General features: G+C 44.9%; 1 protein-coding gene and 1 pseudogene across 1 annotated transcript; both read left to right on the plus strand.

Moving 5' to 3' along the window:
• Positions 1-224: 224 nt before the first annotated feature.
• LOC113409568 (arylamine N-acetyltransferase, pineal gland isozyme NAT-3-like) lies at positions 225-3,983 on the plus strand. The gene is made up of 2 exons (XM_026663644.1): positions 225-373; positions 2,998-3,983. The coding sequence occupies exon 2, from the start codon at positions 3,003-3,005 to the stop codon at positions 3,873-3,875; it is 873 nt and encodes a 290-aa protein (XP_026519429.1). The 5' UTR covers positions 225-373; positions 2,998-3,002; the 3' UTR covers positions 3,876-3,983.
• Positions 3,984-6,005: 2,022 nt separating this feature from the next.
• LOC112106862 lies at positions 6,006-12,981 on the plus strand (annotated as a pseudogene).
• Positions 12,982-16,621: the final 3,640 nt, after the last annotated feature.

The raw sequence follows: 16,621 nt of genomic DNA on the forward strand, positions 1-16,621 counted from the left end.
TCCGATATTATAATGTTATTGAAACAAATAACTCTCCCTGTCCCCGACAGCCAACCAGTAGATTTAGCCACTGAAAAAGACAAAGCAGTGTGTGTTCTAACGAGTAGAGTTAGAATCCTCATTACGTCAGTGCAACTAAAATTTGCTAGCTCACTACAGCTGAACTCCTCCCTCCTCTGGCATTGGTCAGTTACAGAAGAGAGTGAAAGTGACGTGATGAAAGAAGGAATTTCTCTCAAGAGAAGCTGGAGAACTGTTGTCTGTTCCCAAGTTCTTCACTGCATAAAGGACTGAAAACCGGGCCAGACGGTTTAGTGCCTAAAGAAGCAAGAGAGTGAAAACTGATACACTTGTGGTTGAACTGTTTTTACAGGTAAGACACCTTTTAAACCCAGAATCTTTGTGGCTGACTTGGTCATAAATGTGCATTCAGATCTGGCCTATGAACAAACATTGCAGGAAACGGCTACACTGCATAAGAACTGAGAGGGAATCTGCAGCCAATTTCAGACTTGACTTCTCTTGTGTCAGTGTAACAGACTTACTGGCTTATTCTCTCAATTATCAGCCCAGCCAGAATACACATTCACATCATCTGACTTGGTTCAGATGCCAGTGTGAAAGGTGACCCAGAAATAACCATGACAGATGGACAGATTCAAACACTTCTGATGTTATGCCTGGTTCTGATAGATGTAAGCAATAATACATTTTATTTTGTTTTCAAAGCCAACATACTTTCAATACATTTAAAATTAGAGTAGTAACAACACAGTAAGATTTCCCTTAAAGAGGAAAAATCATTTAAAACACTGTTTTTACTTCTACCAGAAAAGTAACAAAAGGAAGTGAAGTTGGATAGCAGTGTTGACAACTCTTGTGATATTTGGTGGTTTTCTTAACAATTTCAAAGCTGGAATCAGGTTATTACTTGAGAATCTCAGATCTCATTTAAAAAAAAAATTTTTTTTTCTAGACCTCCTGGTTGCTGTGAAAAGCTTGAAAATGTAACCCCTAAATGCGCCAGTTCCAGAACGTAAAGAAAAGGAACCCAAATGTATTATTTTTTAAAATCTCATGATTTTTAAGCCAATCGTGTGATTTTGGGGGGCCTGACATTTGAACCTTTGGGGTTGACGATACTGGGATAGCTACAATTTACATTTCTATACATTCTGAACAGCACCAGTTGGGGACATTTCTGATCCTGCCTGCATATTGTTCTAATTGGGAGCAATACTGTTTTATATTTGGGGTATTTCCCCCATTTCTTTCATATGATGGGGTTTTTCAGTACTGCATACTGATAACTTTATCCAGATTGAATACTTCTTATATCCTTAGTGTAGGAAGTTTTAAATACATGAATCATAGGAGGAAGTCTACCTAGAGAGCAGCGCAATGGGATTTTTATCCCTTGGGTTTAGGACACCTTTATCTTAAGGCACAGAAGGCACCTGAGAATGTTTGAGGCCTCTCAGATCAATCATCTGTGCTCTGACCAGTCATTCTGAATCTGATCCTCAGAGTAGGCTGATGTTTGGTGGTTTTAACTCTTTGAGCCTCTGGGTATAACTATTAGCCTATTTGTCCATATCAAAATCCCTGTTCCCTCCCCAAAGGGCCACCAATCCCCTGGGTTTTCTCCACCAGGTCCTGGCTTCTTTCCTGCATTGCTTACCATGAGCTGTGATCTTGAGTAGTGATCTCTGCCCACCCGGGACATTATATTCTGGGAACAGCCAGCTAGCCTGCGCACCTTGATCTGATCTGCAGTGGTTGCTGGCTGGCTTGTCTTTCATTCCCCCAGCAGTGGGAAGGAGAACCTGGTCTCATTGCTGGCCACACGGCCCTTTGTACACTGAAGTTTGGGAGACCCCAGAGTGCGTTGAATTGATGGGTGGCGCATTCCCTAATCCCAGTGCATTTGGGGCTCCCTCTCAAGCCCCAGGGTTTCTAAAAAGCAGGAACAACGGTGCAGACGGAGAGAGCCAGGTCCTGCTGCTGTCAGGTAAAGGGGCTGTAGATCTACTTGCCCATTCCTGACAATTGACTTCCAGGCACAGGGCCTGCTGGTTGCCTCTGAAGATTGTGGGAAGGAACAGTGAGAAGGGAGAATAAGGGCAACCCATCCTCCCTGCTGTATCTCACATTATGTAGTGGAGGGGAAAAGCCGCGGTGGAGATGATGCTCTGTCACGGTCCTTGATTTCCTTCTTTTGGAAAGTGAGCGTCTCCTTCCTGCTCCTAACACCTCACTTAGACCAGTGAGGCACAAAGCTGGGGAGCTGAGCCACCAGGGATGGTGGTGAGTAAGAGGCAGAAAACGAGCCCCTCCCATTCACCCCTGCTAATGAGAGGAGAATGGAGCTGCCAGGCTCACTGAAAGGCCACAGCACCAGGAGTGCGAATCTGCTTCTAGCTCCTGTCAGCAGTAAGAGCAGAAGACAGTGGGATGAGTGCCCTCTGCCAACCAGCATGAATAGCACAGGAAATATTTAACCAAGCAGTGCCTAGAAGGCTGGCCTTGCAGTTAAAGAACTAGATCAGGGCTCAGGAGCGCTGGGTGTGGTTTCTGGCTCCCACTATGACCTTGAGTGCGTCCTTTAAACCCAGATCCTCAAAGGTATTTAGGCATCTAACTCCCCCTGAGGTAGGCACCTAAATATCTTTGATAATGTGGGCCACAGTTGTCTCCCTGACTCAATATCCCACCTGAAAAATGGGAACAATATCACTTCCTTTGTCTGACTGGTCTATTTAGATAGTAAGCTCTTCTGGACAGGAAGTACCTCTTAAAATGTGTATGTAGTGTGCCTAGCACACCTGAAGTCACTAGGCACAAAGGTAAAACAAACAAACTCGTCTCCTTGTCTTCTGTAAGGGGCTTAGTCATTTTAAACAATCAGGGTGTAAAGACATTCTGCTCCTATGACGGATGGTGACACTCATCCAAGCATTTCAGACACACACAATTGTTCTTTTACTCACCATACAGGTAACATGAACATCACGGAATATTTCACCAGAATTTCTTATAATGGCTCCTACAAAAATCCGGATTTGGAGACCTTGACTGCAATATTCCAGCACCACATCAGGGCTGTTCCTTTTGAAAACCTCAGCATCCACTGCGGGGAAACCATCGAGTTAGACTTAGAACCAGTTTATGACAAAATAGTGAAGAAGAAACGTGGTGGCTGGTGCATGGAAAACAACCATCTTTTATATTGGGTTCTGAAAACGCTGGGATATGATACCACCATTATAGGAGCAAAAGTTTACAGCCCAGAAGAAAATGCATATAATCATCATATTAATCACCTTCTGCTAAAGGTGGTCCTGGATGGGAAAGCCTACATAGTGGACGGCGGCTTTGGAATGGTCTATCAAATGTGGCAGCCAATGGAGCTGATTTCTGGGAAAGACCAGCCCCAGGTTCCCGGCATCTTTCGCTTCATGGAAGACAATGGGATCTGGTACTTTGAGAAAATCAAAAGGAAGCAATACAATCCCAACCAAAGCTTCTCTAATTCCAATAATCTGGAAAAAAATGCATGTAAGAAAGTTTACCTGTTTACCCTTGAGCCACGAGAGATAGAAGATTTCAGGCCCCAGAGTGTGTATCTCCAGACATCTCCAGATTCTCTGTTCGTTAAAAAGTCCATCTGCAGCCTCCAGACCAGTGATGGCCTTTGGGCTTTAGTTGGGTGGAAACTCACCAAGGTTAAATACAATTACAAGGAGAACATGGATCTGGTGGAAACCACAACACTTACAGATGAGGAGGTGTTAAAAACAGTGAAAGACAAATTCAGAGTAATGCTAGATCATAAACTCATCCCAGTTAACAGCAGCAGATTGTCTATGGTTTAGTTTCTTGGCCAGAATATAATTTGATACAGCTACATCAAATAGAATCTCTTTCCCAGCATCCAATTATTGCAAAAAATGAAGGGCTAGGCTGTCACTTTCTGGCTAGCATAGAACAATGGGTGGCATGTAGCAGTGCTACCCCAGCAAAGAAATTGTGACTCTTGGAGCTACAATTGCTTCCCTGCTTCTCCCCTGGCTTCAGCTGGTAAATTAAGTCTTCCAGGCTTATGCCAGTAGCAGAGTACTTTCCACTCTGTGTGGGCTCCACTGCGCTGGCTGGTACATGGGGTTGGGATGGGTGTGTGGGCTGGAGGCAAGTTTCTGCTCCTTCCCTGCTTCTTTAACCCCATGGAGCTGCCCTTTCCGTATGCAGAATGGCAAAGTGAGGAGGCAACGCAAGGAATCCCCTTATGCTTCCTTGCTCCCCTGCACTGCCATGTAGAGCAAAACATACCCAGGCTCTAAAGAAATGCTACATTACAGCTGAAATTTAATATCCAGAGATGCTAGGACATTCAGAGTTCAGGTTGCCACGGTCACCCTAGGTCTACCCTCTTTTGCAATTGCATTAGGAAAGGGGTCTTTCACTACGTAGTCACATAGCTGCACAGCTGTGATATACCGGGATTAATACTTAGGGACTGACTATTTGCAGCTATCAAAATTGCCATGGATGAACACAACTGCAGCACTGGGTGGGAATTTCCTGCCCCTTTTGTGGCTCCCCACATAACCTGCAGCATCTCCATAATATAACCACAAAGGGGCAATTCTAGGGAACAATTTTTGAGGCACGGACCACATATTTTTGCATTTATAATCCTGACCCAGCCATGGTCTCTCTGCAACCCACCGTCCCCTTGAAATGCATGTGATTTCTACTCAGCATAATGACTTTTACTCTCCTTCAGGAAGAACTTGGTCATTTCTTTTTAATCAATCTACCAATTGGTCCTACACTCATCACTGAGACTTGGGAAGGGCTGTTATTCCCCTGCCCAAAACAACTAAACATTCATAAAAACTCTTCCGTTTGTCATGATTATTTGTACGTTCAGAAATATTTTATGAAGACCAGCCTTGTACAATAAAATATCTGAGGCCCATATTGTTGTGTGATGTGCGTGGTTGTAGCCATTGTATGCACTGGTTAATAACAGGGGCTGCTGGCTAACAAAATCTTAGTCATACACGTAATTGATACATGAGTTAATGGGATTGCTTCCATATGTGAGGGGCACAGGAAGTGACCCGTGTTCTGTTGTTTTTATTGACCAGCAGCCCAGATTCCTTTTCAGGTAAAAAGTCATTTAATATTCTGGTTGTTGATGATGAATTATTAAAAAGAAGCTTTTGCATTAAAATCAAGCTTAGTATCAGTTTACTATCAGATAGGGCCTCTATCAGGAGACTGTATCCTTTCCTTCAAGGGGAATTGACTCACTCAGCTAATAGGTATTTTTCCATCCATTCATCGGTGGTGTCATTTGAAAGATATGATAAAAATGCTGAGCAGTCACAAAAAATGGGCTCACATCAGTTAAATGTGGTTAAAGGAACAGAAACGTGAAGTGTTCCATGTAGACAGAATAACTTCCCACTGCACCATCCGCTGCGACATTCACGTGCCCCCAGACTCTCACATGACAAATCCAGTCAGCCTGGCTGTGTGATGGTTATTTATAACTGCTCATGCCTTTCCTCTTCCTGCCACAAGAGGAGATGAAATTCTAAAGCAAGAACATACAGTGAATCACCATAGAAACAGATTCATTGCAGGGTGTCCCAATATTCAAATGAAATTCTTGCAGGGTCTAGCTAGCAACATGGGTGTCCCATCACACATCATAATATAAGAGACATCAACTCTAGCTATCTTAAGTATGTATATCACCCTTATTACTGTCATATCTTTAATGTATTTATCCTTACAAGCATCCCATATCTAGGAAAGCACTATTATCCCCATTTTACAGAGGAGGAACTGAGGTGGGGAGAAGGAGGGATAGCTCAGTGGTTTGAGCATTGGCCTGCTAAACCCAGGGTTGTGAGTTCAATCCTTGAGAGGGCCACTTAGGGAGGGCAAAATCAGTACTTGGTCCTGCTAGTGAAGGTAGGGGGCCGGACTCGATGACCTTTCAGGGTCCTGTCCAGCGCTATGAGATCGGTATATCTTCAAAAAAAGAGAGAGAGAGACTAAAGCCTAGATCCTCAATGGTATTCAGGATTTCAATGGAAATTAGGAACCTAAATACCTTTGAGGATCTGGGCCTAAGTGACTTGTCCAAGGTCACACAGAGGGGCTGTGGCACAGCAGGGATTTGAAGTCAGGTCTGTTCAGTCTCAGAATAGCATCCTAGTCAATAGGCCACGTAGAGAATGGCTGCACTACACCTGGGCCTGAGGGCTACCTGAAAGACTGGGCTGCAGAGTGCTCCTCTCCTCCGGCCCAAACGTAAGTTATTGTGGGCATGTTTGAACAACACATGGGAAATGTTAGGGTTCCCAAAGAATGGGGGAAATGCAGGCAACACAGACTCAGCTGGATGGAGCAGTTTGACAGACAGGCCTGATGCTCAGATCCAGAAGAAGTGCTGGAGGAAACTACTAGGCCAAATATCCCAGCTATGCATGCAGATAACATGTTACTCACAGAAATACTGACACCTGGTGATTACGTGCTGGCAGAACCCAGCTGGTCATCTCAGCTGGCCAAGGGCACCTGGGAAGTTACACACACTTACGGAGAATTCACTCAGCAGTACTCGCACCATGGCAGGCCCCCACCTTGCAGGGACCGCTGCACTTCCATGTGTATGAGGGGTGGGTGGGAAAGGCTTCTTAGGAGTAGGCAGGGTACTCTGCACAGGGTGGGCCAGGACTTCATGCCAGCTCTACACAAGCCAGTGCGGAGGGGAAATTTGTGGTGAGCCAGTCCACCAGCTAATGTGGATCCCCACACCTGGGCTGGAGTGATGGCCCAGAAGGGGCTGTTGTGCAGTTCCAGACCCTCCTCTTGTCACAGTACCTAGGTAGGCTGCTCCTCCTTCTGAGAGCCTTTTCCAGTCCCCAGAGTGCACCCCTTCCAAGTGACAGGCCTGTTCCTCCACACCTCCTTGGGGCAGGAGTCTGAAGTGCAATCCAACCACTTTCTGACTGGCTCTCTGAGTTATACCTCCCTGGTATACCATGATACCGAGCAGCTCCCTGTGGACGGTGGGCGTAACCCTGCCAGAGTTCTCCTTTGGGAGCCAGTGGTCCGTAACACTATGCAGTGACACCGAAGCCATTTCTCTAAATCAAAATATGATTTATTTGCCCAAACAGTACACAGAGCTGAGAGTAGATTTAAAAAATAACAGAGAGACCTACACGCATATTGTTTTACCTATGCTTGGCACTCCCCATCCAGTCCTGAGGTAGACACGACTAAGCCTATGTGTCCCCTATTCTCTCCGGGTACCACGTTACAGCTAGCTGGCTGCAGACCCTGGCTCTCAGGACAGTTGGTCTGTCAGCCTCGCTGACGCTGTATCCCTGCCAGCTGAGCTGACCGTATTCCCCCTCCCTCCCTTTCTGCCAGGGCAGCTTTTTAACCCCTGAGGGTCTTTTGAACTCAGTCAGCCCTGGGAAGAGAAAAATACCTTAAGCTGGATGGTTCCGGCATCCATCTTAGGCTGGATGCTTCCCGCTTCTTTCCCCAACGGATGGCCAAGCCCTTGTTGTCTTAACGCCTTTAAGTGGGCACCTCAGAGACTGTCTTATCTGTGTCATTGTTTTACTGTTCCTGGGTTCCTTAACAACCCCCCTTTACAGTCTGTTTTGATTTAACTCTATGCAACTGGTCAGGCAGCAGTATAAACCTGAATGAGGCAATCAAGTCAGAGATAAGATTTCTACACGGTCATACAGATATTTCCAGTGTGTCATAACCCTGCAAAAACAGCTTTAGCAGCGGGAACCAAAAGGACCAATCTCTTAGGGTATATCCACAGCCACAAGGTGTGATGGCAGCTCGGGCAAACATGCCCAAGCTGGAATCCAGCCGTGAAGCCATGGCATGCCGTGCCTCCAGAACCCAAGCTAGCTAGACTAAAACTGAGCTGCAATCACACTCCAGGACTGCAACACAGACATACCCCTGGTTGACTCTTCCTCCAGTCACTCTCCCTGCAACCTGTGGCCTGTTACACAGCTAAACACTTCTCTGTCAACTGTTTCGGTGCACACTGTTCCGGACTTATTGCTCAGAGAGGAGTTGATAAGATCACTGGGCCAAGCCTGGGTCATTCAGCAAACCCACACTCTCACATGTCAACAGTTTGGTCTTTTCTTAATGTTATCGCAGCTGTTGGAGTCTTAAAGGCAGAGCAGCCACATGGGCTCAGATAATTCAGGGTATGCTGTCTACACTGTCCACAGCAGTGAACCCCTGAGCCCAGGGCGACGGACGCGGGCTCACGCTACGGTGCTGAAAAGAGCTGTGTAGACATTGAGGCTTGGGCTGGAGCTCCGAAGCTGAAGTCCAGCCCCATCTCTAGGCTTCAGAGCCTGAACGCCAGCCCGAGGTGCAACATAAAAGCACGGTCTCTTACAGCTGTTGTTAATGCTGTAGCAGGAGCCCGAGTCTGTCGAGTTGGATTGGGAGGCTTGCTGCCATGGGCTGCTGCTGGTTGTGTAGATGTATCCTCAGGGGCTGGCTGGGAATAGAACCCCCCCTCCACTTGAATGAAGAAATGACTTGTTTTTGTGGCTGCAGCATTCCAGTGCTTGCACCTACTTCTGCTATTCATATTGGGGAAGTTTAAGTTTTAAAAATAAACCGAGTGAAATGTGTTGCAAGGCAGCAGCCAGACTTTTCTAAGTAAATGTATCAAGTTTATGTGTTTTTAAGCTAAAACGTTTGAGACTTAAACTAAGCATGTCCAATGGCAGTGGAGAAAAATCAGCTCCAATCTCAGATGCAATGCAACTTTACATCAAATGAACAGTTTAGTTGCATACAAGAGACTCATACTTTGCAAGTTTTTCATGAATGTTAGCAGTGAGGAATTATTTCTTACTATTCATTCTAATTATGAGAAGATACAGATATTCCCAGGGCAGTTCGCAGAGAGACAGAGTTAATGTGTGAATCTTGCTAGCTGATCCCATGAATGCTGAATGAAATCCTGCTGCCGTGGGAACAAAATAAATGAGTCAGATTAGATTCAGGGCCTATATTTTTGGCAATCCAGGTTTGGAATAGAGACTGGTAACACACAGACTACCTAGTATACCAGGGCTTGCTCTCATTTCAGTATGATCACTAGTGCGGTGAGAGCAGTTGCACAGAGCAATCCAGCCTGTCACAAGAAGGGACACTTGCTCTAGGAAATTTAAAATGAAAGGCACATGGCTTGTATGATTTCCACTTGTCTACACTCATGAAGCCAGTGATTTTATACCAGAGACACAAACACTCACACACCCATTATGCTAGGCACTGTACATATACCCAGTGAGGGACTGTTCCAACCTTGGAGAGTTTACAATCTAGATAGACAGAGGCAAAGAAATGGTGGAAAGGGAAATGGAGGCACAGAGGGGTGATGTGACTTGCCCAAGGTCACACACATTGTCAGTAGCAGAGCCAGAAATAGAATCCAGGTCTCCTGACTCCCAATCCAGTGCCCTAGCCAATAACCTGCAAAGTAGCTCATTAACTGGCTAGCATAGCGAGCCCTTGTGTTTGGCAAGATTGTGTAGGTGTGTGGCCAATGGGGGCTGCTGGAAGCGGTGGCCAGTACGTCCCTCAGCCCGCGCCGCTTCGAGCAGCTCCATTGGCCCAGAGCAGTGATCCGCGGCCACTGGGAGCCGCGATTGGCCGGACCTGCGAACGGGGCAGGTAAACAAACCTGCCCGGCCCGCCAGAGGCTTTCCCTACACAAGCGGCGACCCCTGTTTGAGAAACCCTGATCTAGCTCCTTCCTTCCTTGCAACTGGGCCAATGGCACTATGGCTAATGGCTCTGGGATGAGTGACAACATATGAAGGTAACCTGCAGGGCCTAAGCCCAATACTATTGACTAAGAGGTAGAATCAAATCTCTTCCCCAAAGCTGCCTCTGATCCAACAGCAAACTTATAGCTTCTTGAACAAAGTAAAACTCAAGTAGGTGCCACACATTAAAAAAATAATTCAGGCCCATCAGGCCAAGCAGATTTACCAGGTTCTGTCTGGAACAGCTTGGCCTATTCATAGTGAGTGGACATTCTCACCCAGAGATGAATATTGGACCAAAAATCTGAACAGAAATAACAGACTCTCTGCAGAGTCCTACAGCATCCTGGGGACTGACTGTGAGGCGACGATGCTGCAGCTCTGGATAGCTGAGGAGGCTGTGGCAGAGTGCCCCCCTCCTCAAACAAAGGGAGGGAGAGGAAGGGGGGCAATGCAGGAAGTGGTGTCAAAAGTGCTGCCACATTTTTTGTGGTCACTTTGGCTATTCTGAGGTGATAATTTTCCCCCTCTCCTGCCTCTCAATGGGGAACTTTTTCTCTATTATATTACATTTTCCTCTGTTGTTTCATCATAGAGCCTGATTCTGACCTCATACCAGTGTAAATCAGGAGTTACTTCACTGAAATTTTGAGTTACACTGCTGGGAAACCAATAGTTGACATCAGGCTGGTACAGGCTATAGATGAAGAGGCCTGTTAGGTCATCTGGTCTACTTTCCTGCCAAGATAGCATTATTCCCAATTGTACACCTGGAGTGAGATTTTCAAAAGTGCTCAGCATTAGCCTAACTGTGCTCCTCTGGGAGTGCATGGAGAAGCTCCCACTGACTTCCATGGGAGCAACGCCAATGTTGAGACTTTTGAAAATCCCACTCATCTCTCGATTTAGATTAACACAAGTTTAGTAGCTTTTAAATATACCCAGGGATGTAGTTTCAACTACTTCACTTGGAAGACTATTCCATAGCCTGAGACATCTCATTATCAGGAGGTTTGTCCTGCTAAGTGTAAATTTTCCATATATTAATTTATATTCCTGCTAGTTAATGCCCCCGCCCGCAACCTTTGTTATGCTGAATCGTTCCTTTCCCTCCTCAGTGCTGACAACCTTCAGGTACTCGTGGGCTGCTCCCTGTTCATTGCTGCTGAGGCAAACAGTCCATATTTAACTCTGCTAATCTTTCCTCAGTAGTCAGTTCTCCCAACCCTCTCCTTTGTGTTGCTCTTCTCTGGGTTTTCTCCACTCAGTCAATGTCTTTTGAGTAACAAGCGGTGCTTCTCTCTCCCTGCCGTTAGCTCCAAAAGGCATGATATCATTTGCAAGCACTCACTGACAATAGTAAATTTGCTGGAACAATGTGCCAACACATAAGCTGTCATTAGATCACATTCTAGCCCATTCGGGCTCCAGTAATGTGATAGGCTTCAACATTAATCTCACTGCACAACGTGCATGCAGTGTAGCTGGAGAAATGCAGTTTTGCAAGACAGGCTAATAATACATGTGGAAAGCCAACCAATCCATTTTATATTTCTTTAAGCAATACAGCATTTTACTGTTCAGAAACATTTTGTTCTATGCAGTACAAATCAGTCCCAAGAGTGTATTCAGCTACAGGGCTGTTTCATACACGCACACGGCAGAGTCTCACAGTGTAGGTGTGACAATATACTCAACAAAACGTCAACCAAGTACTATAAAACTCCTACTGGATTTCAGAGCTGCAGGAGCACAGCTCTGAGTTGCTGATTCTGTGTATGAAATTTGGTTATAATTCACACGGTGCAGTTAGTGTAATGGACATAGCTGGGAGGTGTTTACTTTCCCCTTATTCTAATCAACAGATTCTTGGCAAGTTTTTCTGGAAGAGAAAAGAACTCTCTTTTCTAAGGTGACCACAGCTCTTACTGAAAGTCAAATAATCCATAACAGATTGCTGAATGGCTCTGGAAAAAATCAAGTCACAGAAAAATGTTAAATTAAATCTAAAAAAGTGCAAACAAAACAAATCCATTTAGAGTTCGGATGAGTGAAGGGATCAGTAATGTAATCCAGAGACTAATTATTATTATTTTTATTGCACTAGCACCTAGGAGCCCCAGTTACAGACCAGGACCCTATTGAGTCAGGCATGGTACAAAAACAATAAAAAGATGGTCCTTACTTGTAGAAGTTTGCTGAGAAGGTGATGCACAATTCTCATCAGCTCCTAACCTTATCTCTATTTTGAGAATGCCTTGTAAATACATATTTCTAAAACAGGTGACACCCACCAATCTAGTGTTTCAGTCTTGTTCTTATCTCCTGCATGGACTTAGCTTTCTTTCAAAACACTAGAGTCAAGGGTAAGGGGGAAGTTTGCAGGTCAGGCAACCTGCGTTACAAAAACAGGGGTGAATCCCTTGAGATCAGCACAACTATAACAAGTGTTTCACTCTCTTCATGCAGGAAAAATGAACATCAGAGAATATTTCACAATATTCCTACAAAAAAGTGGACTTGGAAACCTTAATTGCAATTTTTCAGCACTACATTCAAGCTGTTCCATTCGAAAAACTCAACACACGCTGTGAAGAAATCATCGAGTTGGATGTAGAACCTATTTACAAGAAGACTGTGAGCAAGAAATGTGGCGGATGGTGCATGGAAAATAATCAGCTTTTGTTTTGGGTCTTTCAGGGTTGACTCTATCCTTGGAGGAAACACTCATGATCTAACAGAACAAATATATACTCCTCACATGAATCGTATTCTACTGAAGGTGGCTTTTGGTTGCAAATCCTATATAGTTGATGGTGGCTTTGGTGCTAGCTGTCAAATGTGACAACAAATGGTGCTGCTTTCTGGGAAGGACTAGCCTAAGACTCCTGTCATCTTTCACTTCACAGAAGACAGTGGGATCTAGTAGTTTGAGAAAATCCAAAGGAAGCAATACAATCCCAACCAAAACTTCTCTAACTCTGATAATCTGGAAGCAAAAGAGGTCAGGAAAATATATTCATTCACTCTCAAGCCATAGACTATAAATTATTTTCAACAGCTAAACATGTACACTCAGGCATCTCCAGATTCCGTGTTTAGAAAGCAGCCTCTAGATCACTGATGGGTTAAAAGCCTGGGACCTCACATGGAAGTCAAAACCAACCACTCATGAGGAAGACTGATGAGCATGATGGTCTCTCGTTGTCCATCCCGTAGAGGAGGAAGGTGACCCTGGCTCATGGGAGTCACTGGTGGACAAGGTGAACGGAAAAGACGTCGCTCAGGTAAATGAACGATTAAGAAGTGACAGTCGAGGATGGGGTTAGGAACTGACCTAGGGTTGTGTAAATCTAAAAAAAGGCAGTGGGGGCTTAGAGTTGTTTCTTTTCTGAAAATCTCTCTGTGACAGTGTACCCCATAAGGCTTTATGGGGGGGTGTTTATAAATGTATGTAGGATATAACTGGAATATGTTTTGTGCTGCCTGTGCCATGTAACATATCTCCGTAAAGGTTATGGTCTACTATATCTATTCATCCTATTTGTACATATATATCATTTTCTACTTGAGGTTAAGAATATGGGCTGTATACTTGCTTGGTTTCTAAGTAAGCTTTGGGAGGCATTTGGTCAGCTTCTTTAGGAAGGAATTCACCAGGTTAAGTACCTGATCAGGAAACACTTGGGGAACAATGCATCTTGGAATGCTCCAATCCACATAAGAAGTCTTCCTGGAGACATGCAAGATACCATGTGGACAATGGCTTCGGCCTGTAAAGACTGAGTCATGCAGGGGCATGTGACTTGCCCAGGTGACTCCAGGACTCCATCTTGGAGCTGGACTTTGCATAGGAGGGAGAAGGGGGGTCTCCACCCACAAGAGAGAGTCTATTTAAACCCGGGGGAGACCCCTCCATTTTGTCTTCAGCTGGCTAAAGAAGGAGCCTCTCCACCCCCGCCAGGATACTTGAAGGAAACTGGAACAAAGGACAGTAACTGCAGGGGTTGTGAGTGATTGCTGGACCCAGGCTAAAAGGAGATTAGCCTGTAAAAGGGAGCATTCTGGAACTGGTGAGGATCTTATCTGTATTTAGTTTGATTAGACATAGACTTGCGCATTTTATTTTATTTTGCTTGGTGACTTACTTTGTTCTGTCTGTTACTACTTGGAACCACTTAAATCCTACTGTCTGCATTTAATAAAATCACTTTTTATTTAGTAATTTACTCAGAGTATGTATTAATACCTGGGGGAGCAAACAACTGTGCATCTCTCTCTATCAGTGTTATAGAGGGCGAACAATTTATGAGTTTACTCTGCATAAACTTTATGCAGGGTAAAACGGATTTATTTGGGTTTAGACCCCATTGGGAGTTGGGCATCTGAGTGCTAAAGACAAGCACACTTCTGTGAGCTGTTTTCAGGTAAACTTGCAGCTTTGGGGCAAGTGATTCAGACCCTGGGTCTGTGTTGGAGCAGACGGGAGTGTCTGGCTCAGCAAGACAGGGTGCTGGAGTCCTGAGCTGGCAGGGAAAACAGGAGCAGGGGTAGTCTTGGTACTACATCAGGTGGCAGCTCCCAAGGGGGTTTCTGTGATCCAACCCGTTACACTCTCAACTGCTCAAGAATGCCTTTCTAGAGGACACGGAGGCCCTGGCCCTGAGTATTTCCGAGTCTGCCTAAACAGAGCTGCTTGCTTTCTCTTCAGAGACTGATAGAGTGATTGCTACAGATACAAGTACCACACGGAGTTTTCTAAGCAAGCCTACTTTAGTCTGAAGGTAAAGAGCATTACAGAGAGAACATACAAAAACAATAAAAGAACCTGCACGCATGCTAAAAAGCTTACCAGAGTTCATCCCAACTCTAACATGGGTACTGACAGGATAAGTCCTTGAACTCCCCCACCCTAGGCGCAGCCTCGTGGTTACAAGTTCATCACAGCTTTAGCTCAGAACACTACCCAGTCTTATGGCCTCAGTCCTTCCAATCCTCCCCTAAAGATTGGGGTCCTCTGTGGACCAGGAGTCCTGTCCATTTGACCTGTCAGGAAGAAAGCTCTGAGTCAAGTTAAATCCTAGGCTTTTATATCATAATATTTTCTCTCTGGAGTATTCAGAGTATATGCATTTTTCCTTGGGGCAGGGGAAGAGGCTTCAAAGGCTGATAATGGGGGATGTTCATTGGCATCCCCCCTCCCTGTCAGAGAAGGTATATACAATACTACAACACCACATACACAGTCTCATTTTAATACAATGTACCCCACAGGTGCTAATTCAGTAAAATTTAACTTCACTCAATAAAACTTATCTTAATTCCATAAGACTTTGTGCAGGATATTGTCAGTCTGTCACAGTGGATATTATCTAATTCAAAACAACTATGCTAGATAGAGCTTTTACAATCTCAAGGTAAAACCTTCCATAAAATTAACATTAAAAATATGTTAAACTGACTGCCAACTTGAGCAAATAAATTCACAATAAACGTAACTATACCATTAACTAATTTTAATGTACCGGTATCATGTCTTTTCTTAATCTTTTTCCCCTTTTCAAACCAAATCCTCCTAGTCCTTTTAATCTCTTAATACGGAAATTGCCTTATATTTCTATTATTTTTTGTCCCTCTTCTCTGGATCTTGTTTTAATTCTGGTATTCCTTTTTTTTTTTTTTTTTTTAAAGTGGGTGGCCAAACTCTAGTGCAGAATTAAAGGTGAGGCTGTATCACAAAAGTCCTCTAATATTTTCAGTATAATTCTCCATCTCCTCCTTAGTACATTTTTACAAATTATTCACGTCCTTGAACAGACTGTAATTGATAGCTGAGCAGATGTCTTTCTTCAGCAGTCCACAATAACACCCAGGAGAGGTTATGACTTAGTCAGAACACACCAGAGTGTAGGAGGTGATTAAATGACACTGAAAACTAGTTGTAAGTCCTGAATTCCATTTCCTTATCAGAAACGGTGGGCAATTTACATCGAGTCACATTTTCAAAAATGCCCTGTAATTTCGGGTGCCCAACTTTCAATGCCAGGGGCCTGATTTTCTAAGTCTTTGAGTATCTACAACTGTAAGTAAGGCAACAGGAGCTCAGGATGCTCCTGAAAAATCAGGCCCATGGGATCGAAAATGGAGGCAATCAAAATTAGATGCCACCTTTGAAAATGTGACCCTTCACCTCTTTATGCCTATTTTTCACCCAGCTATAAAATGGGCAGACATGGACATTTCTTGCAATATTCTTGAAATACTTTAATTTTATGTAGTATTGTGGGCTTAGCTGGGATTGTATAACCTCTCTAGGGTGGGGGGGATGTAACAGATATTGCAACCCCATGCAGTATCTTTGGGGTTGCAAGAACCAGATTCTTTCCGGGCTCTGCTACACGCTTGGTCAGGTCTCAGTGTTCTAGGCAGATTTGGGACCTTTAACAAACAGCATGGTCTGAACGTTTGGAGCCAGGTTTTCCTGAGTTCAAATTCCTGCTTTGCCAATGAGGCACTGCGAAGCCTTTGCCAAATCACTTAGGGCAGGGGTCGGCAATGTTCGGCACGCGGCTCGCCAGGATAAGCACCCTAGCGGGCCGGGCCAGTTTATTTACCTGCTGACGCGGCAGGTTCAGCCGATTGCAGCCCCCACTCGCCCCGGTTCGCCGTCCCGGGCCAATGGGGGCGGCGGGAAGCCGCGGCCAGCACATCCCTCGGCCCGCGCCGCTTCCCGCCGCCCCCATTGGCCCGGGACGGCGAACCGC

Source organism: Terrapene carolina, unplaced genomic scaffold (assembly GCF_002925995.2).
Source record: "Terrapene carolina triunguis isolate 2854851 unplaced genomic scaffold, T_m_triunguis-2.0 Scaffold33891, whole genome shotgun sequence".
Taxonomy (NCBI): domain Eukaryota; kingdom Metazoa; phylum Chordata; order Testudines; family Emydidae; genus Terrapene; species Terrapene triunguis.

Coding starts and splice junctions, on each gene's coding strand:
- LOC113409568 (XM_026663644.1), top strand. CDS start 3,003: ATGAACATCACGGAATATTTCACCAGAATTTCTTATAATGGCTCCTAC.